Source organism: Dermacentor variabilis, chromosome 4 (assembly GCF_050947875.1).
Source record: "Dermacentor variabilis isolate Ectoservices chromosome 4, ASM5094787v1, whole genome shotgun sequence".
Lineage (NCBI taxonomy): Eukaryota > Metazoa > Arthropoda > Arachnida > Ixodida > Ixodidae > Dermacentor > Dermacentor variabilis.
Genome location: NC_134571.1, coordinates 88,068,556 through 88,095,835, shown reverse-complemented (window position 1 = coordinate 88,095,835; position 27,280 = coordinate 88,068,556). Strand labels below are relative to the sequence as shown.

General features: G+C 45.3%; 1 protein-coding gene across 1 annotated transcript in view; it reads left to right on the top strand.

Moving 5' to 3' along the window:
- Positions 1-27,280, top strand: part of LOC142578267 (cell adhesion molecule Dscam1-like) — a 207,898-nt gene that overhangs the window by 86,662 nt on the left and 93,956 nt on the right. The window contains exon 3 of the mRNA XM_075687668.1: positions 4,112-4,273. Coding sequence (XP_075543783.1) covers positions 4,112-4,273 — 162 coding nt within the window. The remainder of the gene's footprint in view (positions 1-4,111; positions 4,274-27,280) is intronic.

Genomic DNA, 27,280 nt, shown 5'->3' with positions numbered 1-27,280 from the left:
CTTTAGTTCGTCCGAAGACCCAGTGGCGATTGCGATTATTAAAAACAGATCAAATATGAGGAGATAAAACCGTTAACCGCTTTTAAATGTTTCACAGGCGTGTTTTGTTTACTCAGTTTTGTTGTCTAGCCAACAATTGTAGCGAGCATGTCGTTGCTGCCGTGATTGACGTGCTTGTCTCGGCAATCGTGACTCCATATACTATGGCTGGTCTTGGATAGTGGAGGCCACTTTTACTGCTCTTTTTTATTTCTGACATCGCGGACCTGCAAATCTAAGCTGGATCGATGACACCCGTTTCCTCATGGCACAACGTGCCGACGTCCCTTAATAGTCGTCACGTGATTTATCGTGCTCCTGTGTTTATGCTGCCTGTGGACAGATATAACACGTAATGAAAGATTCAGGTGGAGAAAATGCGGCCAGCTTTTGTACATGTGGCGCAAATTTATGCAAACATTGACGGACGCTATTGGCGCTACTTCTGATTTACTGGAGCTGGTGTACGTCTTCCGAGTCTGCGTGATGATTCTGGGCCAGCCAAAAAAGAAAGCTCTATTTTCCCGTCCTTCTTTTCCCCCCACCATATCGTGTTCGCACTAGAATTGATTTGAGCTGTATTGTGGCCTCGCGGACAAAAATAGTCGTGATTGTTGCAGGAGGTACTTATGCCTCGTTGTCTTGGGTTTTTATACATTATATGTGCAGTGACCAATTAAACTCAACCAAACCAGTACTCCTCTGCCATCTTGAAATCATTGTATATAGAAGTACACGTCAGTTTGATTCTCTTTGACTTGGTGAACTAGTTCAGGAGATGCTCCATTTAGCTATTCGTTTCATCGGTTCAATATGGCCGCGTCTGCACGTCGATATTCGGTTCGCACAGTGGGGACTTCGTTCAAGACTTGTTCACAGTATCACAGGGTGTGTGCAGCTGGTGCCGTGCTGGTTGGACACAAGTAAGAACTGTCACTGAACTGAAGGATGGCGAATAGAATGCACCCAATGAATCGCAATTCCTTGACACTTGTGCCAAAGCCATCTGCTTCAGTTTATGCGCCGCTAAGTTGAATATTGAAAAATTTCTGCATTGTTAGAACGGTTAATGATAAATATAATAAAATGTATAAAAAACTAACGCGATTGAAGCACTAACCAATCCATCGCAAGCTCTGTCATAGATGAATTTGCGAAAATTATGATTTCATGTCCGCAACGAGCGCATAACAAAACAAAGGGACTGTGTACTCACATCTTCAGGAAATATTTGTATCGAAATAACGCAAATTCCTCTAATCTTGTGGATATTGCCTTTTTTTTCGAAAATTGTTGAATTAGGAATTTCTTCGCATTGGTAACTCGGTAAAGCGCACACAAAAATTCAAACATACAGCAACTTGAATGCGTATGTAAGACACGTGAAAACTAACTTGAGGCATATAGTCCCACGGGCTGCAGATAAAGGGTACTTTTAACCGGAAGGTTCTGTCATGACGCCTCTCTTGAAGGTAATAGACCCGTCCTTTGGATTACTAAGAAATGAACGTCACATTTCTAAGGCGAAATTTACAAAGACTCGTGTGTCAGATTTAAGTGCAAGAATGCAAAGTGGTCAAAATTAATCTGGAGATCCTGGTACAGCGGGCCTCGTAACTATATCATAGTTTAGGCAAGTGAAAAGCCCAAGATCTCGCTTACTTTAGTCTAACGTCTATGCTGCTACTGTAGCAAACAATTGCCTGATCACTAACGTCCTCATTTCCGCGTGCACACCGTCCTCCTTTCACTAGCTGTGTTGCGGCGGTGTCGGTCACCGCTGCGTGAATTTTAGAAGTGATTTTGTAGCTCTTTTCCGCAATTTTGAGTCTAACCAGTTTGTGCGATTACGAAGTGCCGAATTCCAGCATAGAGCGCAACAGGCTGGTTTATCCTTTCGCTCAATTAACAGCAAGCGTAAAATGTAGTATAACAGCTCTGATATAAAGCAGTAGCCGCAGCTTACGCCTGGACGAGTTGTGAACTACACAGCATGTCTGGTTAGCCTCTCGCGGGCGGCACGCCTACACCTTCCTCATTGCCACGAAAGACGCCACGAGCCAATCTGAGAGCGCTCTTGGCGGCGGCTCATGTCGTGACCAAAAATCGCCGCGCGCCGCAGCGGAAGCATCGCTTCGCTCGGCGAAGTTGTGATGCAGCAGAAACTCGCGCATGTAGCCCTGCGGCGGCGGTGGCGACGAGAATCGCCGCAAGGTTAACGTGTTGCGGCCTGAAAAGAAAGAGAAATCGCCGAATTATGTAATACGATAACGCACAAAGTGCAGTGAAACAATCGCGCACCTCCTTTGTGAGTGCCCTCGTTTCAGCCCGCAAAGAGCAGTCCTCTCAGCCACCCTAGAAAGACAGGGCAAACGCCCAATGACGGAAAACAACATCCTTGGAAACTGGCCTACGCGAACATCGGCGCAATCCGCTATGGAGGCGCTGCTGCGGTACTTAAAAGACACGGAATTTTCTGACAAATTGGGACTGTACGCTTTGTGACGTAGGATTGGACGGTGACACGGCGTAACGCTAGGAACGCCTTCGCAGACTGCGTGAGAGTGCCCACAGAAGTAGTTCGTGTGTATCGTGTGTACGTGTGTGTGTGTGTGTATGTTTTTTTTTCTTTTTTTTCCTTTTCTCTCTCACCTATCGTAACTGTTCGGCCCTCCCCCAGAACAGGGTAACCAATCAAAGATTATCTCTGGTTAACCTCCCTTTCTTTACTTTGCCTTTCTCTCTCTCTCTCTTCGTATCTTACTAAACATTTCGGTTGCATAACTGTATGTTTTAATTAGTTCAGGCAATTAACAATAGGGTTTCGGAATGTGTAACTGCTTGAAGTGTTTTTGTCGCATATATTTCTTTCTATTACGTCTACCAACTTCAAAATACCAGAGTTTCTCGCCTAAGGGCAAGAAATCGGGATTGTGACTTCTTCAACCCTTTTAAACTTCAACTAGTCCCCGACATTCTACTTTGATTCGCCATTTTCTACAGCATTTATTTATAGTATATAATTTTCCCTGTGTGAATCTTGTATTCCGTAGGCTTAGTTGCACTTTTCTTCAGAATGTAGGCCATCACAGTAATTTTACTGCTAACAGCCAGTCAGGAACATCTGTAAGAGCGGAGAAGTCAGCATATTACATGAAATTATGCAATGAATCTGTTATCCGGCCTAATATACAAGCGTACTACCTCTGGGTGTTATCCACTCAGTATTCTCACGGCGAAGTGACGACGTAGCCGCTGCCCGAGGAATATCTGAAAAAGTTCAAATGTGCCGAACCTCCGTTTAGAGTAGCGGAGGTACTTGGAGATCCATATAACCAAGCGAAGCCGTGTTGGTTTTAATCAGCTCTGACAGAAGCCACAGAGGTCACTACGGCTGATGCGTCGCGACGTCTAACATATTCCGAAGCGTTAGACATGTGCAAGGCATAAAGTCCTGTTGCCAAGGGATAAACACGCGCAGTGACGCAGATATACATGGTTTAATAAGGGTACGCCTAGTACCAAATATGTCCTGAGTACCTTATTTCGAAGGTGAATAAAAAAATAGGTTTTTAAATAGCCCGCGACCTCATGCTCGGAAGTGCAGCCCCACCACCACTAAATAATCACTGCGGGTCTTCCGCAGGTCGTGCGTGGAAGTCTTTCTTAGGGCATGGTTGGAAAGTGGCGGTCGAAAAAGGTGCATGTTTTGATGACGTGGGGGTGCCGATGACGGCTAAACGCGTAATTTACAATAAGCTCAGACGTTAACTGTGCAGGTTTCTTTTTTGTTCCGCAGGCAATATTTGTGTATACATATTGCATAGTTGTACCTAGTGTATTTGCAATAATTTGAATAATTCTATCGAGTTCTGCTCATCATAGGCACAAACCTAACGTCGCTTGCGCTAAGAACCTCGGCCCTCGGTGGTATTTTTGTCCGCCAGGTACTTTTATTCAAATCCCAGCCTGTCACAAACAATAGCAATTGAATGTATTAACACCATGTTTACTCTTTTTCGTTTTCCTCCCTCCCCCTATTCCTCTTGACACCAAACACATCACCGGGCAGTGGTGCTGGAGAAGTTCGTCGCAAGCGTCTACGACGTGTACGTGGTGCGCGGCAACTCGGGAATCCTCCGCTGTCACGTACCTCCCACCGTCAAGGATTACATCAAAGTGACGTCATGGGTGCTCGACGATGGCGTCACCATCGGCACACTCGAAGGAACAGGTGAGTCTGTCTGCTTTCCGTAAAATCTAAAATCGTGTCGCCCACTAGACAGAGCCATGCCAATATGCACAAACTTAGGCCAGTCCTCTTTGCTCAGCCTTATTACGCATGATTGGACTACCGCGATCATAAGTAGGAAACAGTTTCTCGCGCCTGTGATGGTACAAACCGTACTGCTGTTTTAAAATTACAACAAATGTCTTGTTTTGATTTCTCCCTGCAGCCTCGTGGTGGTGGTGGTGGTGGTGGGGGGGGGGGGGGGGGGGGGTGTTGGATGAATTTATGCAATCTTCAACAGACACGTGTATTGCTATTGAGCATGAAAAGGTATGCATGGAACAAAGCTATCTTGATCGAGCGTGAATTTATAAGAGCTTTTGATGCTCTAAACATCCTATATCGCAATATCTTCCAATGTAACTTTAAGTGTTTTGTGTTTAAGTGTTTCCCTGTTGCAGCATGATCGCATGCAAACAAGAATGAAATTTTGCGACACTGCTGCGCATACGTGCGGCAATCAGTTAAGAAAGCAGCTGCCGGTTAAGTGAACTGCATACCGTTGGACAATTTGAGGCCTATTTTTAGGCTGCGAACTCTATATGTGTTCCCATGTTGCACTTGAAGAGTTAGAACTCTTTTATTTTTATTGTTGATAGACGCATGCAATACTCTGCGATCCCACTTCAACTGATAGCATTGCTAAATAGGTATTTTACTGTAATAGCGTAGCACCGGAAATAACGATACGGAAAATTTACCTTTCTGCTCAAAAGACAATATTTCCTCTTGACTGTTTCCTTTCACGTTTACTATGTATGGATAAAATTGGTCATTGTTGAAATTAAGGCTGCAACCATAATAAACAGTAGTATGCCAAGTTTTCCCCACATGCATAATTTAATATCATAATAGGTACGTTCCCATATAAAGGCGTATAATAGTGCAGATTATCCTATAGGAAATTTCGGGGTTTCCTACTCAGGAAGGATTGAAAGAGCCATTTCTTTTAGTTTGTAAGAATTATTTTCATTCACTGGACACCTTACATAAAGTGTTCTCTATTGTGATTGGACTAGATCTGGTTCTTATCTTTTTTTAGCTTGAAATACTTTCTTAAATACGGCACATGATTATTTGCCACGATAATCGAAAGACATGGGGGGGTTCCCTCATCTTACATTATTCAGATTGGTTAGCATTGTTGTTGTACATAAGCTGCCCTCTCGTCCACCTCATCCTTACTCTAAAAACTAAACGTGTCAAAGAGTTCTAAGGGCTAGTCTATCAGTGGAATATATAGCCGCATGTCAGATTTAGAACACTTTTTCTAGAGTGCATGTACTCTGCCACTTCCAAATAGCGTGGTAGCCGTAGATTAATTTAACTCTACTGTGCAGTAGGGCAGTAGCTGCAGTACAGCTGATTTTACTGTATTGCAGCTAGTTAGATTAACTACATTAGTGTTGATTTTATTCTAATGTAGCTACATTAGGCACTTTAGGCTGCTTGTAAAAGAGGAATAGTGCGTGAAATTCTGTTTCAGAAATTAAAAGAGCAGGAACGTCCAACTTCGAAGGATTTAGTTATGTCTACGTATATCGCAGTGTTTTTTCCAGGCTCTCCACTGCATTGCACGTACGTCAAAGCCTAAAATGCCACCCTCTGCTATCAACTGAATTTTGAATAATAAAGAAAATCGCAGTTACGCCACAAAGCCGAAGCATCAATTGCGATAGCAAATTAGCAGACAGCCATACAAAGTACGGATAGAACTTTTATCGGTCGTATCGACTTGCAAACATTCGCTTGCCAACTAAATTAACAAGCGTGGTGTCAGCGCGCGCAGCAAACATGAACACATCGCACTGGATGACCTCAAACATTCACTGTCGAAACGCTGGCGTGAGCAAGCGCAGCAGCAGCAGCGAGCGAAGTGAACTTCGTGCTGTGTATCGCTTCAACGCAAACTCAGCGCCGACAACACACAGCACGCACAAAGCTACGAGCCGTCGACGCAGCTAGACTCTGCCCCCAACACGGGTCGCTCTCAAGATACGGCCTCGTGACCGCGCACAGCCGCAACATACGCAGCTGCAGTTGGAGTAGAACGCCGCCCCCCTGCCTCCCCTCCCCGCGATGACTTGCATCATTGGGAACCTCCCGCTGCGGAAGACGACGAGCTTCCTCCCCGCTCTTCTCCCTTTCGCGCGGAGAAGTTTGAGCCGCGATCGTCGGCTCCCTTCGGGCGCTTTCACTGGCACATACAGTGCGGGGCGCGCGTTCGTCATGTTATCTCCCTTGGACTTTATACGGAACGCATTGGCGACGGTGACGTCGAAAGCGACGGCAGAAATGCGCCGGATGTGTCCCTATAATTGCCATCGCAATGAAACAATTCACTGAGAAACCACTCTGGGAGTTGTCTAATCATGCGTAAGCATTGCGCTACTTGCTCATCTCAGTAATGCGGAAAGTTCGGCTAGTTGGTGCCCACTCGCTGCACTCACAACTGTTGTTGCGAGTGCAGCAAGTGTCGTGTATCTCTTTTTTTAATTGAAATGAATAATAGGAGAGGTTGGTGCTTTTATGGTGGCACCGGCTACTCCTTGCCCCTTGGCAAAGGAAACAAATTTGCGTAAGAAGGGAGAATAGCGACACGAAGTATGGCACTGGATGAATAAAAATATACAGTCCAGCAGTACATGACTCACAAAGTTCTGTGCATTAGTTCAGTCCACGTACGCATATATAAAGTGAGATATTTTGAGCAGCCAAAACACACAACACAGGTAATGCACTGCAAGTACAGAACAGAATTACACATACTGCGTAAAAGTTGCGATCACCACATAGACCAATTATGAACCACGAACAACGTTTGTGTTACTCATTTAGCGTATTCGGATCATCTGATACCTAATATTTTCCCAAAATATTGGTTTCCGCTAAAACCTTTTCAGAGCAAGAAGCGCTCTTTCTTGAAGGCCCGCAGTTGGCCATGCATGGGCCATGTATCTTCTTTAGAGTGAATGGTCTTCTGTCTAATATCAACAAATTTGCTTGCAGTACGCTTCTTTGTGGATCGTATTTCGTGCGCTCGAGGAGAAGATGATGCGCATCTTCGTCTGGATGGCCACAAGAACACTGCGGACTAGAGACACGTTTTATCCTGTACAAGAAGTGCTTTGTAAATGCAGTACCAAGACGTAGGCGGTGTACCTATGTTTCAAATTTTCTGTTGTCTCTTAGACTTTCCGGCATTGATAAGTTTATACATGGGTCTATAAAGTATAACTTCGAGTTTTTAGTTTGCTGATCAAACCAGGTGGTTTTGTTGAATCGACAAGAAGTCTGTCTCAGGAGCTCACGGACTTCACTACGCAATAGGGGAAGATTGGTTGTCTCCGCGTTATTGTGCGCCCGATTCGCAGCTGCGTCCACTGCAGTATTACCAGGAATATTGCAGTGTCCAGGTATCCATTGGAATGCAATTACGTGGTTCATTGCGCTTGCTTTTGTAAGTTCTTTGAGTGTCTCATTCAATAGCAAAGTGTTCAAATAATTTTTCTTACTGCTCTGTAGTAATGTGAGAGCGGCTTGCGAATCGCTAAAGATAGCCCATTTTTGCGAATGTTTTTCTGATGTTATGAAACGCAAAGCATACAGGATTGCAAACACTTCTGCCATGGTGGAAGATGTCTCTCGGGATAATTTAAATGTTTGCTCTAGCGCTAAATGTGGAATGACGAATGCTGAAGTCGAGGAATTTTTATGACACGAACCATCTGTATAAACGTGGATGTACTGGGGATATAAGGAGTAAGTTTGGAAGAGTGCCAGTTGTTGTGCGGCTACTAGGCAGATGTCTCTCTTAGATATAATACTGTCAACCGATAATTCTGTTTTATTACATGTTAACATCCAGGGAGGGTAACAAACGGCCACTTTGCATCATTCAAATCTTGGTAATAATTCTTTATGCTCTCGAACAACATTGTGAATTTTGCTTTTGTTTTTTTCGGTAAGCGCGAGGTTTAATGGAAGCTTCTCGTGTGTGGTTAAGATGCGATAAATATGTCGGCATGTTTCAACCGTTCGTATGACTGGAAATGATGGGTGACGAGCTTCAGCAATAACTAAAGAACTCGAGGTAGCCTGCGGAACCCCAAGACACACTCGTAGCCCTCTTGCCAGTAAACGTTGAAGACGTTGCTCAGAAGTTTGCGATAAACTATGGAGAATAGGTGCCGAGTAAGCAATTCTTTGTTTTATGAGTGCGTTATGAACTTGAAGTAGTGAAGAGACTGATCCCCGCCACGTTGTGCCAGCGAGTCGCCGAAGTACGTTTATTACTGCATTGGTCTGCTTTTCAATTGCGCGGATATGTGAAGCCCATGTTAGCTGGTGGTCAAGAATAACTCCAAGAAATTTATGCACTGTCACAAACATCAAAGTTTGCCCATTAAGCGTAAGTTGGAAATTATTCATCTGTCGTCTAGTGAAAGGAAGTACGGCTGTCTTTGCGTATGAAAGACTCATGCCTCTTTCTTTTAAAAAGGTGTCAATACTATCAAGACACTCTTACAGCGTTGTTTGAACGTCTTGTATATGAGATCCAGAGGCCCATATGCAGATGTCATCTGCGTACAGCGAGTACTGTAGACCAGACGGGAGTTTTAATGGCAAGGCTGTCATGACACAGTTGAATAAAAACGGACTGAGAACACTGCCCTGCGGAACGCCCTGCGTGATGCTGTGATAATTACTCTCTCCTTCGATTGTTTCCATAAATATTTTTCTGTCTTTCAAGATATTTGACACCCATTGCAGGGCTCGACCATGTAGGCCAAGCTCTAACATGCCAGCAAGGATATGCATGTGACTTATACCCGTGTCACACGGGCAACTCGGATCTCCTTCAAACTTCTTTCCCTTAAAGGACCGCAAGGGAGTTTCACCTCAAAGGAGTTAGCTCCGTGTCACACGGCCTATAAACGAGCTTTTGAAAGCTGCCGCTGGGGGCACATTAGGCGTTCCTCACTTCGTACGCAGTCATAGAAGCAATGCGCTATATATTGCTAAAAAGTCTTGGGAAAGACGTGAATCACTCATTCCGCATGCGTGAGACGTGCGATCCCGTTGAGCAAAACAACAAAAAAATGGCGCAGTCAGGGTAAACGCAGCAGCCATTCCGAGAACGCCCGGTTCGAGATCGAATGTAGCTGCTCAACTCAAATATCTTTGTCATTGCTCAAATACTATACTATACGCAATAAAAACAGTTACATTTGCTGGTAAAACTAAAATTAATAAAAATGAGGGTGATTTCTTGACTCGAAATTCAAGCACGCTGGGAACAAGAGTAAGGGAGAACGACAGAAAGCTGAGCTAGTTGGTAAGGATTCATTATGCAAAAAAGAAGTGAGGCGTGCAGACAGGACACAAGAGTAGAGAAGTGTGAGAAGAACACGGCGTTCGTGTTGTCCACTTCTCTACTCTTGTGTCCTGTCTGCACGCCTCACTTCTTTTTTGCATAAAGAGTAAGGGAGTCTGCAAGGGAGATCTTCCATGACCTTTTGCTAGGAACTTCCTTAAACTTCCTTTGCTAAAGGACTGCCGTGTGACACGGCGCGCATCTCCCTCGAGATAAAGACGCCCTTGGTTGAAGGGCGTTAAAAGGACTTTAGCCGCATCCGTGTGACAGGGGTATTACCGTATCGAATGCTATTTCAATGTCTAAGAATACTGCTACTGTCACATTTCCGCAGCTTCGTTGATGTTCGACGCATGTGGTAATGTCTAATACTGAATCCATTGTACGCCGATTTTGTTGAAAACCGGTCATGTAATTGGGAAACACATTTGTGTGTTCACACCACCACTGCAGTCGGCGGTCTATCATCTTCTCCATTAGTTTGGAAAAACAGCCTGTGAGACTGACGGGTGGGTAGGAGTCAAGACAAAGTGGAGTATTTCCTTGTTTAGTACTGGAATTACCCGGGCTAATTTCCATGAGTCTGAAAGAGTCTCTCTTATCCAGATGTAATTAAATATCTCCAAAAGAGGCATTCTTCCTACTGGACCTAGGTTCTTTAACATCATATACGTGACACCATCTGGGCCTGCGGTTGTCTTTGTACGGCATGATGAAAGAGCACATTTCAATTCATTCATACTAAACTCAAGTCAGGTTGAGGATATTGCGACATAAAAGACGCACGAACTTTCTGTTCTGCTAGTGTTGTCTAACTTGTAAATGTTAGGCAAGTAAACTGAATTCCTTGTCTGGATATAAGGTGACAGAGTTCGTCAGCAACAGATGTTTCCGGAGTGCTTCGAGCTACGGGAATGGCTCGGAAGGGACGGCTCGGGGTAACTGGACCACCAAAGACCGGACAACTGATCATATTCTGGGAACCGGAGTAAACGGTGACAACGACGCGCAGTATACTCGCCACCTTCTGCTACCTAATTTTTGTAAGCGTCTGCGCGAAGTTGACCGAACTTTCTGCGCCATCCTGTAGTCATCCAGCTTTCCACTGTGGCGATAAGCCCGTTCTGCGCGTCTTCGTCTATTCGTGTCGTGTATTCTTGTGTCTTCGCCTTGTCCTTGTCATTACGCTGCTTCGCCACTAACGCATGATGAGTGCTCATCCGCGTGCAATCCGGTGTCATTATCAATGTTATGGAACGTGATTCGACCAGTATAAACGACAGTGCTGCGGTAACACGAGCTGCTGCGGTCGGCGGCGCAAGGTGAATTGAGGAAGTGAGTAAACAACTACAGGTGGCTACACCAGGTGCGCTGGTTACGTTCCGTTCATTATAAGCCGCTATCGCTGTTCAGCGCCCTACTCATACGCGTCGAACCATCATCAACCGTAATCAACTGTTCTCCGTCGGTGGCTGCTTATGGCACCGCCGCGCGGGCTCTACTTTGAAAGCTATCTGCAAATGCCGACAAAGAGTGCCGACTACCGGTGACTTAACGCGCTGCAGGTGTTCTCGCCGCTTACGTAGCGTTGAAGAAGGACGCGCGGGCCCGTATCCTGAAAGCGATCTACGAAAGTGGCGGAGTGTGGCGTGGGCTGAGAGCTCTGTGAGCGCTGTGGTCTTGCCGCTTCGTTGGCGTTGAACGTTTCCACCACAAATTGCCCTAACATTATATTTATTTCTAAGAAATTTGAACTTGTTGGTGCTGTGTTATGACTCTGGGAAAGAAAGTGCTAATAACGCTGGTATCCCGCGACCTAGTGCTTAGCAGTGCCCCACCCAAGCTACTAAGCAACCACGGTGGGTTACAACTCTTGTCGGATGAGTTTATCGAAGTCCTACCTCGGATCATGACACTGCTTTCATTGTACCATTATATGCACTGCCATCTACAAAAGGGCAGACCAGTCATGCTTGCAAACTTCAACCTCCCGCACATAAATTGGTTAACAATGGCACATCACTCCGTCCCTGCCGGTATAATTTTTGACATTATCTTAGGCTTCAACCTGAGCCAAGGGGTAAAAACGCCTTCATGCCTTCTAGGTCCCAGTGCTAACGTACTCGACCTGATTTTTCTGAGCAGTCACTTTGTATCTAAACAAGCATAAGTAAGTAGAAGTAACAGGTGGAATATCTGACCACGAAAGGGTAACCTGTTGGCTTACCAGTCCATAGCAAAGGCCACCATTCGCTTATCAAATCTTTTCCTGACTTTCATAGTGCCGACGATAACAGCACAATTAACCATATTGCATTTGAGCTATTATCATTCCGTGAAATTTCTTGTCAGACCTCCACAGAGATTGAAAAGCTCTGGAAAAGTTCGAAGACACAGTCCCACGTTGCAGCCGCCGGTCTGTACCCACAAAAACAGAAGATAAGGAAACGTATTCCTTGGATAACGCGAGACATCATTCACGTAAAAAGGAAAGTAAAGCCGCTAAGGAAATCACCGAAGCAATAGTTTAATATGACAACAAAAAGCAGTCTCAGTGATAGTGTGGAAAATCTGAAGATAAATTTTGTGGGGATGCGCGACTCTAACGAGTCCCCTGATATGTTGTTTTCTTGCATATCTCCCTTCTTCTATAAACCGGCTTCACCGCGTGTCTTTACTGTGGTAGTCGGTATGCTTGCAGGGTAGTACGAGAGGGGGCGCGAATGTTGCGCTGCTAACGTTACCTAACGGCTGGGTTACTTGGGCGCAAAAAAGGAGAAGGCTCTTCCTCTTTGGCTCAAGGGTGGAAAGCGACGCGGACGATCTGCGCGTGTGCCGATCCATACTCCTGCGAGACCGTCTCGCGAGGCTCACCCCGGAATGTACGAACACGATGGTTCGAACGCGCCACCATTCGCGTTACCGTACGCGCGAACGACCAGGCGTTGGTGTCCAGCATGCGGTGAACATATTCGCTCGTTATCCGGTCGCGGTGAGTCGGACTTCCGTGATTTGTCGCGGGCCCATCGGTATGTTTTGTGGATGGCAACTCGGCTAGCTGGCATTAGTCTATGAAAGGTGGAATAAATGCCCTTATGTTTATTTGCAATACTGCTGTGTTGTCGTTCCTTTGTCCCAAGAGTACGGATGAGAACCGCACAATTTAAAGGCTGCCAAAAACCATTTCTTTACCAATAAACTGAGTAACTTTATAAGAACATCGCCATCAAAATTCTGGAACTGCTTTAATCCAAACTACCCCAAAACTACTGTTGCAAACGCCCTTAAGAACTATTTCAAATTAGTCTTCACATGTGATGGCAGCAATATTCCACATCGGGACGCATGTGCTTGGAGGCTCAAAGAATCCATTACAAACACTGAATCAGGTGTCCTGAATGTCTTATTTAATCTAGATCCCCAAAAAGCTTGAGGACTTGGCAATATTGGTAACTTGTTCTTCGAAAGGTACGCAGAATGGATAGCTAAGTATCTATGTGTAATATTCAAAAAATTATTGTCAACTGGTGGACTGCCAAATGAATGGAAAAGAGCTAGAACCACTCCAGCACCCAAATCGGGAAGCAAGTCAGATGTAACTAACTTCAGGCCTGTTTCATGAACGCGCGCAGTTTCCAAAATACTAGAACGTAGCATTCCCATACATAGAATGTCTTACCTTGAGATTACATCCATCCTAATGCTATTTAAGCATGTTTTTTGCCGCGGGTTATCAATAGTGACGCAGCTTTTACAACTTATCCACGACCTGTCCCTTGGAATCGACTCTAAAAAGCAAATTGACCTTAATCTGCTAGATTTTTGAAGGCTTTCGATCGAGTATCTCACCATACATAAATTGGTGAGACTGAATCAACGTTAATAATGGCCACAAAGTTAGCTGGATTAGTGATTATTTGAAAGATCGCATTCAATTTGTAGGAATTGATTGTCAGTCAGTCGGCAAAGCAAGTGGTGTCTGGCGTGCCCCAGATTGCGTTTTGGCTCCTGCCCTCTTTCTAATCTTTATTTATGATCTGCCTAGAAATATACAGGGTGACATAGTATTTACTTGCAAATGATCAAATAATTAAAACCTAATTAAATGACACAAAAATAATCTAGCCCTTGACTGCGCTTTACAAACAGTGAACAGATGGTGCTCCGACTGGCAAATATCACTAAACGCTAAAAAATAGGCCTTGCTCATAATTTCCTGCAACAAGAATAAATCATTATCTCCGTGTAAATTTAATAATATGCAATTGACTGCAATCACTGAACGCAAATATCTTGGATTCTCAATTACTGAGGACTTCGGATGGAGCACTCATACAAGCAACATCTCGTCGACATGCACTTAAAAGCTAGTGTTTATCAGACGCCGTTTCTGAGTAGCCCCCCATAGATACTAACTACACCTTTAGCCTATACTGTATCTGTTACATTGATATTAAAGATCGCAAATACCTGGTGGCTCCAGTTTACTAAATGATGTAATTACTAAACTTGAGGGTATACAGAGAAAGGCAGTCAAGTTTATATTTAGCAGGTGCGAGCCCTATGATTCACCTATACCACATTGATGGAAACGGCTGGAATGCAAACACTGCAGCACAGGGCCATAACAGCTCGCTTAAAGTTCATGTACTCACTCAAGCATAATCAAGCAAATGTTGATGCTACTAAAAACATCTCCAGCTTACAAGCAAGTCCAACCAGACACAAGCATTCACGAATGCTTCTTGAATACTCTTTCCGTGTGAAATGTTTGAAGAATTCATTTTGCCATTAACTATAAGAAAATGGAAATATATTCCTGTACAAATTGTTGAAAGCGCGTCCCTTACCTAGTTTTTATCTGCAATTTAGAGCGAACTAATAAACCTGTGAGAGTGTGTTGTTTCCTTTATACCAGTTTGATCTATGGGTGTATGCGTTTTGAATTTTTTCTTTTTTTTCTTACTTTCACAAATTTGAATTGTCATTGTATGCAGATTTTTCGTCGTCTAGTGTTTTCTAATGTAAACTTTCTGCCCCTATTGAAATCCTTATATCATTGAAATGACAGCTTGATTTTCTTTTTTGTAGCCATCTCTCTATATTACTCACAGTTGTAACTGTCATTAATAGTACTTTCATTGTAGGAATATCGTTATTGTATTTGGAATAATATTTCATTACAATTTATGTTATTCTCAGCTATATTTGCCCGCATTATATGCCGACCTGCTATGATACTCTTAGAATTGGTAATATATTCATATTATCTTCATAGTAACAACATACAGGCACCAAACTTATGCACAGCCAAACGCACAACACACACACATACGCATACACGCACACACGACACAACACACACACTAACACAATGTTCTCCTCATTGCCAAAGCAGCGCGAAAACACATTATATGTAGAAGGGAAAGACCAGAGAGCATGAATATTGATTGCACTTTATCTATGCCGATATAAAACATTATTTCGTGCTATCGCTTGAGCCGACACCAATTCGCACCAACTGGTATCAATGAACCAACACTGTCTCACACAACTTTGAAATCGTCCACCAAAAACACATTCTCGATTCGGGTTAAACTCTCTGCTTTTCTCCTTTCTTTAGCCTCCCTCTCTTTCTCTGTCTTTCTTGGATCGACTACAGGCTAGCCTGAATGAACATAAGAAACTGTTTTATTTTGTTCCAAAGGCTGGTATGACTCATTCTTCGTTTTCAGAAGGTTGACCCGACCTTTAGTTTAGTATTTCAGAGGTTGACATTTAATGCAATGTTTGCTCTTCTTGCATTTAGTATTCAACTCTCTCCGTGTAACTTTCAGAACAGGTGAGGTGGCGCGAGATGACTATATTTCTCTTTATCCTTGTCACTCTTAAGATGTATTACTCAGAATAAAGATAATGCAGGAAGACTTTAGTACTTTAAGACTCGCATAGAGAGCAAAATTTAATATTCCTGGGTACTTTGCGATTCTGCTTTGTCTATAATAAGCCTCACTCTCTCTCGACTGGCCAAAATGTGGTGCAGGACCGCAAAAACACATCGAATTCGGGCATCAACTCTCTTTCTTCGGACAAGTTTAAATTAGTTTCTTTCCGCAGCCATTTGCCCAAGGCTTCACAAACATTTTGGCATAGCACGTTTAGAGACCCGAGCTGCTGGTTCAACTGCATTCTTTATATTCATTGTCTTCTTTATATTTTGTTTATATGTGTTGCTGCACACCATCCAATGCTAGTGCAATTTCGAAAAGTGCCCAGCCAAAGAAATATCGATTCTCTTGGTTGAAATGCCCTCCACTATAATTTGATTTAATTTGGCTCGCATTGTACTCCTGCCCAAATTTATGTGAAACTGCGCACCCAGAGATTTCCATTCACTGTGTAAACGCCGATAAGCATTGTGCGATTGAAAATGTTGAATGTAGATATGAGTTCACAAGGCAAGCATACTTCGTTCCTAAATTATTGAAGGCACATTATAAATTCTAGAATAGTAACGATGAATTTCGGAAACACCCTTTGGCTCGCTGCATATATTCGGGCGACAACAAAGCGTTGATTTATCGCACATTTCTGCACTTCTGTTAGCCGACAAGGAGTCTGCCAGGTTATTATTGCAATAGCTGTACCATGGCGCCCTGTATGCAACTCCTGCACAAAAGTTATATTACGTGTTGTGAGCACAACACTCCACATAATTAAATGTACGCGTGCTTGCTGCCTCAATTCGAAACTCTGTGACAGTGCTCTCTAGTGCTGCATAAATTAGGCAAGTGAAATGCAATATTAGTTTCTTTCGTAGCACTTCCTGCGCCAATACTTAGAAATCTTATTCCAAAATACTGCTCAAGAACGCCTTATGCGATCCTGAGCGGTCGCAAGAAAAACGACGGTTACACACGCTCGCATTTTGCTCACGCGCTCAGTGCCCTGTTGGAGTGCAGCAGTCCTGAAGGGTGAATATTTAGCTAGATATGAAGGGACATTCGCTTCGACGTGAAAGAAATCTAAATGAGCCCTCTAAAGCGCTTTGGGTTGCGGACTTGTAGTTGTAATCTCTATTAAAAATTATTTTTTAAGCAAGTGGCAGCGCAAGCAATATCGCTGAAACCAATGTTTCGACAGGTCTTCGTGTCAAAACGCTGGTTTCAGCGACATTTTTTGTACTACCCCAATCAATCACTTCAATCGTCCATCTTTCCAGGAAACTCTCTATTGTTATACCTTTTTTTGAGACAAGCAGGCTAAATGTTTGGCTCGCGAATAGGGTCCTTTTTCTTTCAACTCAACTTCACGCTTAGGCTCTCGCAGGTGTCTTCATGACATTATGCTATCACTACGTCGCTATGACCGGCGCACGGGGTCAGTGTGAACGCAGCAGCAAAACGTGGCAATGTGATAACAGCGACGATGGAACGGACAAAAGGGTGTTTGTAAATAAAGGTAATGTCTCTCTCTCCCTCTCTCGTTTCCTTCTTTCTCTCAACTGTCAATACCGCTCTCCCCGTTCCACAAAAGCAGGGCGTAACTGCGTAGAGGAGTTTGCCCGAAGCCGACCTCTCAGCTCTTGTAGGTGAATGGGAGGGAGTTCTGGTTATACTCCTACCGACGAAAACGAGATAATCTCTTATTTTGGCCGGCTCAAAGGCTCTGTGCCGGTGCGGCGAGTGTATACGCTGAGGTGGGGTCGCTGTTACCCCACACTGCCTTGTTTCGTCAGTCAAGTGGCGAGTCTCCCCTCAAGTCTCTCCCGCGTTGTCGGCGTTGTTCTCGGCGCTGCCACTCCACACGACCTATTCCGGCGTGCGAGCGGGCTACGCAGCCCACTCAGGGCCCACGCCCTTCCCTAGAAAGGGGATCAAGCGAGGCCCGGGCCCTGGCACCGAGAGAGATGAGCGCGGTAGAGCGTGGTTCCTGCTGGGCTGTAAGCCCAGCTCCTTCTTAGGAGGAGCTAGAAAGGGGCGGGAGTTAGGGGAGTTGGGGTGCGGAGGGGCAGTGCTGATGTTGTTGCTGCCCGCTGCGAGCCCTGAGGAGCGAAGGCTTCCTTACTCTCTTCGGGGCTCGGGGTCATCGATCAAGGCGTCCAGGAAAGCGAGGCTTAGGCCGATAACGCACCGGATGGCTGCCCGTCGCCCGGCAGCCTCGCGCCCTGACGGGCTTCGCTTCGACAGAAGACAGCTCTTTCTCGCATGTTTTTCGTCGTCGACTCGGAGCTTCGAGCGAGAACGTTGTGGAGCGCAGTGGAAGAGACGTGAAGGAATGGAAAAGTCGAAGAAAACTCGGGGAAACGAGCGCGCGTAAATGCTAGAGATCGTCGCATGAGAATGTAGAGAGGCGACAAGCAGCACGGTCCAAACAGGCTTGGCTGCACACGTCGCCGCGAGGAGATGCATGACAGCGGTCGCGGCGACAGCCATGCATCAGAAGAGGGCATGTTTGGGCACGCGCAGCTTGCTCAATCGTTGGATGCCTTGAAGCATCGTTGTTTTTTGTACTATTTTGCTTGCTCTACTCTTGCTTCCGTTTTTCTTCGTGAGTGGATGGCAGGAGGACGTCTGAACAATTTTTTTTTAGTGTAACTTGTTCTTCGTTTATACAAGTTACCCGCAAGAGTGCTATGCTGCTTCATGTTTTTCTTTTATTTCGTTCTTTTTGATGTCATCAATGCGGTGTTTGTTGTTGGCAGGGAGAGGCATGTCTGCTGTATGAATAATCGACATTGGTATCTTGACACATTCACAGTGATCAGTTCGGAGACGAATATTTAGGATACCATTAAAGGAGAGACTATGGCATTACGATACTGGCATTATTATTCGTACGAATGATGTGAAAGACAATGACTTCCTACTTTACGCGGTCTTTAAATAGGTATCGTTCTACTGACAAAGCATAGCAGAGCAAGAGTTTTTCAGTACTAACCTTGAGAAGGTATAGTTACACTATGCCATGTAAATTGAAATCAATTCAACATTCCTTTGAGAAACAGTAGGATTCTATGTACGCTCGTATACAGGAGACTGTGCCGAAGCCAGCAGATGACACCGGGACATAAGTAAATATGTAATGGACAGAACAAGTGTAACTTCACCAAAGCTTCGAGGTGTTTCACATTCGGTAGTCAAAGGGAGAATCAAGCATTCTGTCTGGTGTCTGAATTATTTAAAGTCATTTCGTTCAAAGGTAAGTGATATCAACTTAGAGAAGTCCTTCGCAACCTTCAGTGTCATCGTTTCTCTTCTTCTGTGGCAATACTAGCGTGCTTTCAGCAGCAACTCTACGCCGCTCGCAGGCAGAGATGTGTTCACAGATATACCAGTGGTCCAGCGCATACTGAAGAGAAGCCGGCGAGTTTTCCGTATTAACGTCACTTGTCCAGAATACTGCTTTGCAATTATATCAAAGGAGAGGAACCCACTAAATAAACGCACCCGTATTTCCCCGTCATTGAAATGTATTGTCTCTCGCCTTAATGCGTGACGCGATATCTATAGCGGGTGTTCTTTTATTTGAGGAGTAATGCGTCGTCTTGGGTTTGCACATTTATATCGTTGCATGCTCTGAGTAAAAGGGTGGCGTCCTCTAAAAAATTGCCTAAAAAAATGGGACCTGAGGTGAAACTGTGGAGGGAGTCAAGTGCCTGAATGTTAACCGATTTGTTTGTTTTTTCATATATTCATTTTGTTTCTCATATCTCCCAGCCCTTCCCCTTACGTAACAGAGTGTATGTGTAGTGATCTGATCAGAAAACATTGCGACGACACGCCCAGCGCGCTCGCGGTGCGCGAGCAGCGGTTTCGGCGATGGTGAAATGGAACGCCAGTGCCACTGTGCGTCCTTCCTTACGGACCCCGAATGATAGCCCGTTCTAAGCACTCAAACTCAAGCGTGCACCTAAAACCTTTCTATTGCTCACTAACGGCCTGGAAGCTACGGTCTCCGTAGACCGTCTGAAGCCTATATACCTACTTCGGCTCATGACGCGTTAGCCACATCTGCTGTGAAATTCCCTCCCTACCAGGCCAGTCCTACTCGCCGCCTGCGTTTCGCACCACGACCATTCGCCATTCGTCCCACTCACGGCTTCCTCGCTAGAAGGGCGTTCCTGTAACGCACTACTACGTGCCACAGTGATCCGATCACAAAAGAGGACGGCGACACGCCCGGAACGCTGACAGTGCGCGAGCAGTGGATTCGGCGGTTGCGAAATCGAAGGCCAGTGGCGCTTGGTCCCGCACCCGTCTGATTGAGCGGGTTCTGTGAAAATATAGTTTGTGGGCACCAAGCACACACGAATGTCTAGTTGTTCTTCTCCCGCGTATGTATCTCAGCATTTATTTTTGTTAGACTACCCTCTCTTGCTTTTCCTGCCTTTCTCTCTCGGTCTTGTCATAAAAGTTTAACCAACGGTTGCGAACACCGACGTAAGCTTGGCAGCTCAATTTACTAATAGAAATGATTGACAATGTAATCTATGTCTAGATAATTGCTTGTCTATTATTTGCCTCGCGTAGAATCACCATTCAGAGTGCAATAAGTGTTTTCGCCTTGCTCTCCTACCTTAAACTTCCGCCTTAAGTGTTGTTTTTAGAAGAATACCCTCGCTTAGTAGCACGACTCTAAACCATGTTCCGAGAATGACCACCATTCCGTGAGGGCATGAGATATAAAAGAAGTTGACCTGTTCTTCTATCGCTATCGTGGACCATGCAAACAGTTAGTCCCATGAACTCGACAGCTCCTGCATCACATCGATGTGCAAGGGCAAGATGTCAAGGTTCAATCGCTGGCAGACAACTGTGATATAATGGGAAATGAACACATTTTTCTCCACTTCTAAATGGCAGATATAAAGTAGTTTGGTAGTTTTGGTAGTTTGCTCAAAAAGTGAAGCATTGATAGCGATAGAAACGTATTGCATTACTACACGATATAAGGTTCGTAGTTTTGTCGGCCGTATGACTTGCAGTATGCATTCGCTTAATAATTATATTAGAAAGCATAGCGTCCAGAAACACGATGACCACAAAACACTAAACACGATGACCAGAAACACACGCTGTCACAACGCTGGCGCGTCACGGCAGCACGAAGCTAACGCTACGCGCAGCCTGTACTAGTTCGTGCGACCTACATCCACCTGCACACGACAACACATTGCGTGTGAAGCCACCAGCCATCTCGGCTCGCACTTAGGCGTCTAACACGCCACAGATTACTTCCAAGATGATACGGCGCGTGGGCCGCGCACGCGCTCAGCCACGGAGGCAACCATGCGCGGCCACGGCAGTGCGAGAAGACGCATGCTCATCTGGCCCCGCTATCGGGAGCTTGATCACGTTATCACGCACAAGAGTAGGTGACCACCGAAGTATTGGAGAAGCGAGAATTCCCCAGCCAGTTAAGCATGACAGTTTGCAGCTACAAATTCAATCACCAAGCGACTTTTATTTCGCTGATACCCTTCTTATATAAATGAAACACTTGCTGGGAAGCATAGCGGCCCACATGGGGCTCAGGTCTGCAAATCAGGCTCTAGAAAGCTCGGAGGTGCGTAGTTTCTCGCGTTCTCGACGATGCCCGCAAGGAGAACCTGCAATTAACCTGCAAACAACCTGCAATTAAGAGACAAAGGGCATCTTTAATAAAAGCTGAAGACGTTTCCCTCACTGCTTGTAAGCGGTGACTCATAAGGCGACACTTCTACACACAAAGAACACCGAGACTGCCGCACCTTGGCAGCATTTCGCAACGTTCAAGAGCGAAGAAGTGCACTGGTCATGGCGGCTGAAGCAAGGATTGCAAAACGGGATGCACTTTTTATTTAAGTTGAAGCTACGTAAAAACATTTTTACCAATAGAGCAAGCCGACGCGGTGAAATAAGCGCTCAAGCAGTGAAGAGGTATCACACAGGAGATAGCACAAATACAACATAGCAATATCATGCTTGCCGTCCCCGGAAATTTCATCGCAAACGTCGACGAATAGCACGGTGTTGATACTTTAGAGCTGATTCCAAGGTATATTGATTCAGGGATCATGGTTTCGCCGCTCAGTTTCATGAAACATATTACTTAAATATGTGAAATATAAAAACGAAGACCTCACCAAAATAAATGAGTCCCAGGGTTTTAATTTACAACGCCATTTCAGTTTATTATTTGAAAACACCACATGTATAGAAAATAATTGAGCGCTTTAGTTACTTTTCGCCTCGTCTTTCAGCGGATATGTCAGCTGTTGGAAAGAATATACGAAAGTTGCAGTGAAAAAGAAAGCAAAAAAACATAAAGAAAACAAGAGCATATGTCCAAAATGTAAGGTCACCGGTCAGAAGAACCCAATCTTCAAAAGGCTTTGAAAGAGAGCTAGCAATGTAAGAATATATTTCTCTGGTTACACGGTGCTAGAAAATTTCTTTTGCTTTGGTATCTGAAAAAAATCGGCAGTTACCTTTCAGAATTTAGATGACGCAGTGAAAGAAGGGTATTCATGAGCTTGAGAGAAAACAGCTCTTTTCAGTTATACCGTGGTTGTACTGAAATCTAATCCTGCAATACGATGCGCGCTTTTCAGTGCAACGCCGAGACCACGTTTCGGGAACCGCGGAACTTCATCTTCTATTTGTGTAGAGCTAAAATTCACTAAAAAATTATTGGTCAATGTGTAGTATTTCATTGCGCTTGACCTTTAGTAGCACATTGATGCCTTTTGCAAACATAAGTTTCTACCACAATTTGTGTATATTTTCTTATCATCTCCCCAAGAAAAAATGAACTAGTAAAAAAATTTGAGGGGCTACTTGAAGTAACTCAATCTAGGGGCCCTATAACATAAAACTATGCCAATATGTCATTATTCCAATCTCCTGACGTCAAATTTACGTACGTAACCGCCAACTCAAGCATCAGGTGGGGACCCACGGCGTTGCCAGAACAGCCAAATCAAACGGTCACCTCGTTTATAGGAGGTCGCTTTTGTTTGCTTTCAAAACGAATAAGGTTGCCTACATTGAGCGGTTTTTCTTACTTAATTGGCTGACAACAGGCGAGGAGCATGTTCAAGTGGAGAGGGTTTCGATGGGGCAGAGCCACCGCACCGAAACTAAGATAACTGGGTAAAGAAGGTGGTGCTGGCGTCTGCGATTGGTCCGCTTCCGCTTACTTAGCTTGCGGTGGCCTGTCTAAAATTCTGACAGCGCGCAACGGACATTTAAAAAATGCTGCTAAAACGGATCTCCAGCAAAGAAGCGTTGACAGAGCGATGTCGTATACGTTGTAAGAGTTGAGGAGGACTTCGGGATGAAAACTTGGGAGGTTTATTTACATCATTTACAGTGAGAGTCAATTAACAGTCTTAAAGTCATTACGGGCCGGCAGCAACTCGGACGCTGCGGCCCGCGGCAAGAAGCTCGAAAGAGAAGAATCAAGGAATGCTCTAGGAATGCTCTAGGAATGCTCCCGGTCTGTGTCTTTTAAGCCCTTCGGTGTCTCGAAGACACGTCACATTCGGCCAATGGGCGAGCCCGCTCAGGTGACGCCATTTTCTGCCAATCGGTGAGCCCGCTCAGGTGTCGTCATTTTCGGCCAATGGTAGGCGCCCGTGCGATTGTGTCACACCCGGCGAAGAGAGTCGCTGCTTGGTCCCCAATTGTCCGAGGGCTTACTTCTCCCTGCGGTCTTGCCTTTCTAACTTGCAATGCTCCGTCACAATAGGCGGGTGGGGCGACGCTGCCAGGGTTTCACGGTGCATTATACCCATCTTGACTCTTGGAGCCAAGTTACCTCGAACAGAGCCAGGCTCTCGCTTCACTTTGGGGTAGAGTCAAGCAGTGAATAGCTCCACCTGCGGCACACGAGGTGGGAGCCGCCAACTTGTTTGCACGTGCCGCGCCTCTGGAATGTGGTATCCGTGCTTCTGCGCTTTTTAATTAGCTGTGGCGCGATTCAATGTGGTCTGGTAAACTCTGAGTAGCCTCTGGAAACGGTCCCGTATCTAACAGCGTGCCGAAAGGGTTCGATAACGTTATATACAGCCACGCAAGAAGTTTTGTTATACACAAATAAACGGGCATGCTCTCCGGCAGGTGCGAGTAGCCAGTGCCTGAGCGATCGGCGGTAGCCATCTTATATTCCGTTCGAAACACGACAGTCTCCAGCTATTCAGAAAAAATCCACTTTTGTTCGTTCGACATACTAATGCATCTCTAACGCGTACACGTCACTTCGACGGAATGAGTTTTCGCGGTTTTGTGACGTCGAGTGACAGACAGGTGAAGTGGGTACAGCCTTAAACCTTTTGACCAATAGCAGAGGGTTAATGGCGAACAGGTGCCGAATCAGAAGTAAACATTTTTATCTTGTTCAGTCCAATCATGCATAATCAGTGTGTACACGTGATATCAGATGCGAAGCATTCGCCGTTTTGTGACGTCGTGTGACAGGCAGGCGAAGTGGGGGGTTGTCGAAAAAAAGTGTTTAACTCTTGCGGAGGGCTAATTGCAGAATTGGAACTGAAAAGTTTGAAATAGCTTTGAGTTATAGCGCCCTCTTTTACAAAAGAATCTGCAGCCGTTGAGTGACATGCGAACAGAAATAGAATAGTAACTACTAAGAGATTTGCAAGCACGTGTCATTGAACATGTATTACCTATGAAAGATGAGTACATTTCGAGAGCATGGAACCGAATGTAGTAAAAGATTTATTCTATTGAAGAAGTGCACCCTCAAGAGCTTTTTATTAAACAAGAATCAAGAGCGCCATCAACAGGCTGGAGTAGACGGTACGCGTTAACGAGCAATGAAATATTTATAAAGGAAATTGGACGTGTCCGAGTGTAAATTCACTAGCGAAGGAAGCATAAAAAGTCCTAGACAGATGTATGTCAATCTGACAACTGTATATCAGAGGCAGTGAAGCTGTATAAGTGAGTTTCCGCACCCTTCAGAAGTACTCATGGTCTGTTTGCTGGCTCACGGCCTTGCTCGAACGTATAGCAGCGGCGGTTTTCAACGCAGTCCTGCCTGGCTGTTTTCTTTTTTTTTTTTATGACGGCTCCTATGGAGGCTGCGTTGCTGCACTGCTGTGCCAGCCTTCACCGCTGCAGCCGTACAAACTCCAATACGTGCAGACAACTTTCTGTGGTAATGAAAGGAAAGTGGTATACGAAGGCAAAGTGCATACAAGCGTGCGCGCTTCTAAAGGAAGTCCCGCACTTTGATCAGCGTTAGTTTAAACAGGGAAGAGAAATATTTGGAGGACACTTAAGGTTCGCCTTTAACAATGGAACGCTATAGCATTCAAAGATCCCTCACAGCTTTTCACGCTTTCCGGCAACTGCTGCTTATGTAACTGTAATGTTTACCGGAAGACGCTGGCGGCGAACGTTATGCACGAAGGCGAACTTTCCGGGAAAAACGTGGCCTCTTGCGTAGGCTGCGGATGTGTGGAGGCGAGCGCCATCTGGATGGCGTTGCAAGGAACCGGGTGCACCGCTGCATGAATGGTATAAACGCGGGAAAAGGTACTTGTGTTTCAATTTTCGCGTAACCGAGTTAGGCTTTTTTTTCGTATATTCAAATTACAATCTGACACTATGATGTATGTAGGCTATATGTAAGTCGTACTTTACGATGTTTCTGACGCATTTTACTTTGCAAAATTCAATTATTTCCGTAACGTCTAGGCGCTACACGGAGGGCCTGCATGGTTGGGTATGCGTGGTTTGGAACGAGTTTTCTTTAAAAGACGGTCGACGCTGCGCGCGCGATGCGGGGTGCAGACGCCGGTTTTTCTGCGACAGGGGGCCCATAACGCCATGGCGTTAAACCATAAACGCTTATTAGCAACAGCTAAATAATACCAATGTCAAACGTACACTTCTGATCGTGATCGGGGCCGATCTGGATCGAGCTTTATCCGGATCGCGCGATGCTGCACGGTCATTTGCGATCGCGAACCTGCGGGATTCAGATCCGGGCGATCGCGATCTGCGAATCACGATCAGCCTCTTAAACGCGATCGCAGGTAATCGCAGGCAGATGTCTTCGCCCTCTAGCGCAGTATTATTAAAACGCTAGAAACAAGAAGTGAAGCCAGCTCAATATAAAAGACGTTTAAAAATATTTTACCAGCAATAAGAAGCTGTAAAATTGAACTGTTGTTGAAATTTACCGATATTTTGCAAATCTGAATTTGTAGATAATAGATTATGCAGTTCTGAAAGTTTCTGACGATCAGCAGACGATAATAGCTCGATCCGGATCGTTGGACCGTGTAGCAGCGATCATTGTTGATGGCGATCGAGAAATCCGATCCGGATCAGCCCCGATCGCGATCAGAAGTGTACGCGTGACACCGGTATATGACAAAACACACCACTTAGTAAGCTGACTTATTTTGCGGCTTTGCTCTTCCGCGTCTGGGCAAACCCGAAACACCAGTACGTGCAAGCTGCGTCGATTCTCCCCCCCCCCCCCCCCCCCGCTTCTCTTCCGAGAAAGCAGAATTGCAGTGGCTCTTCCGCGTCTGGGCAAACCCGAAACAGCAGTACGTGGAAGCTTCGTCGATTCACCCCCCCTCACCCCCCACGCTTCTCTTCCGAGAAAGCAGAAGTGCAGTGAGACGCTGCCAGACTACTTCGCGCGGGGGCACACGTGCAGAAGCTCCGCCTCCGTAGCCTTTCCCTTCACTGCCACAGAAAGTTGTGCTCCAACGTGAAGCTGTTATAACACCACGTGAGAAAAATAAAAAATAAGAGGAACTGCACATATAAGTTATCATTTTCGAATTACACATGATAAGCAAGGTGTCTTTAATGATTGATTATTACGTTTCAAAGCAAATTGTGGCTACGACGAACGTTGCGTTGCGCTTACATTTCATATCGACCACAACGTTGCACGCCAGCTTCGGCTGCACGAAAACCGTGACGGAACTCCACTGAACAGCTTCGCGGTAAAATTGCCAGTTTCGCTCGAAGGCTTTAGCCTTGCGCTAAAGACGTCTCAGAACGCTGGCGTGTTCAGAAGCGAGCTAGTGTTGTTGCAGGCGTGATTCTCCGAACGTGCACGAGATGACATCCAAGAAAACGCCATCGTCGTTTGTCAGCGTCCAAAGAAAGGATTACATAAATTCGGCTTTACGTTTACTGCTGGTCCGTGCCGCTAAGCGCACTGTATGCACTACAATGTGGTATGCACATAGCTGCTGGACATAAACGCTGATGCGCCTGTGCACACAACACACCGGCAGTGGCAGCCAGAGCGTTGCCTTGACGCCGGCGGGGGCGACTGTGCCGAGCATGACGTCCTGTCCACTTCACCAATTTTTGAGGAAAACACAGTGCGGATCTCTGGAAGCCTTCTAATTTTGCGCCTAATTTGGTAGTTCCTACAGCAATAATTTGTCGGCATATGTGACCTCACGCAACGCCAATCCTACGGTGGATTCCATTGGTCGAACAGCAGCACTCAAACGCGTTCCGAAAGTGCGCTCTCAAGAGTAATTGTCGTTCCACTTGGCGAACAGGAGATCCGATGCCAGAACAGGAGCA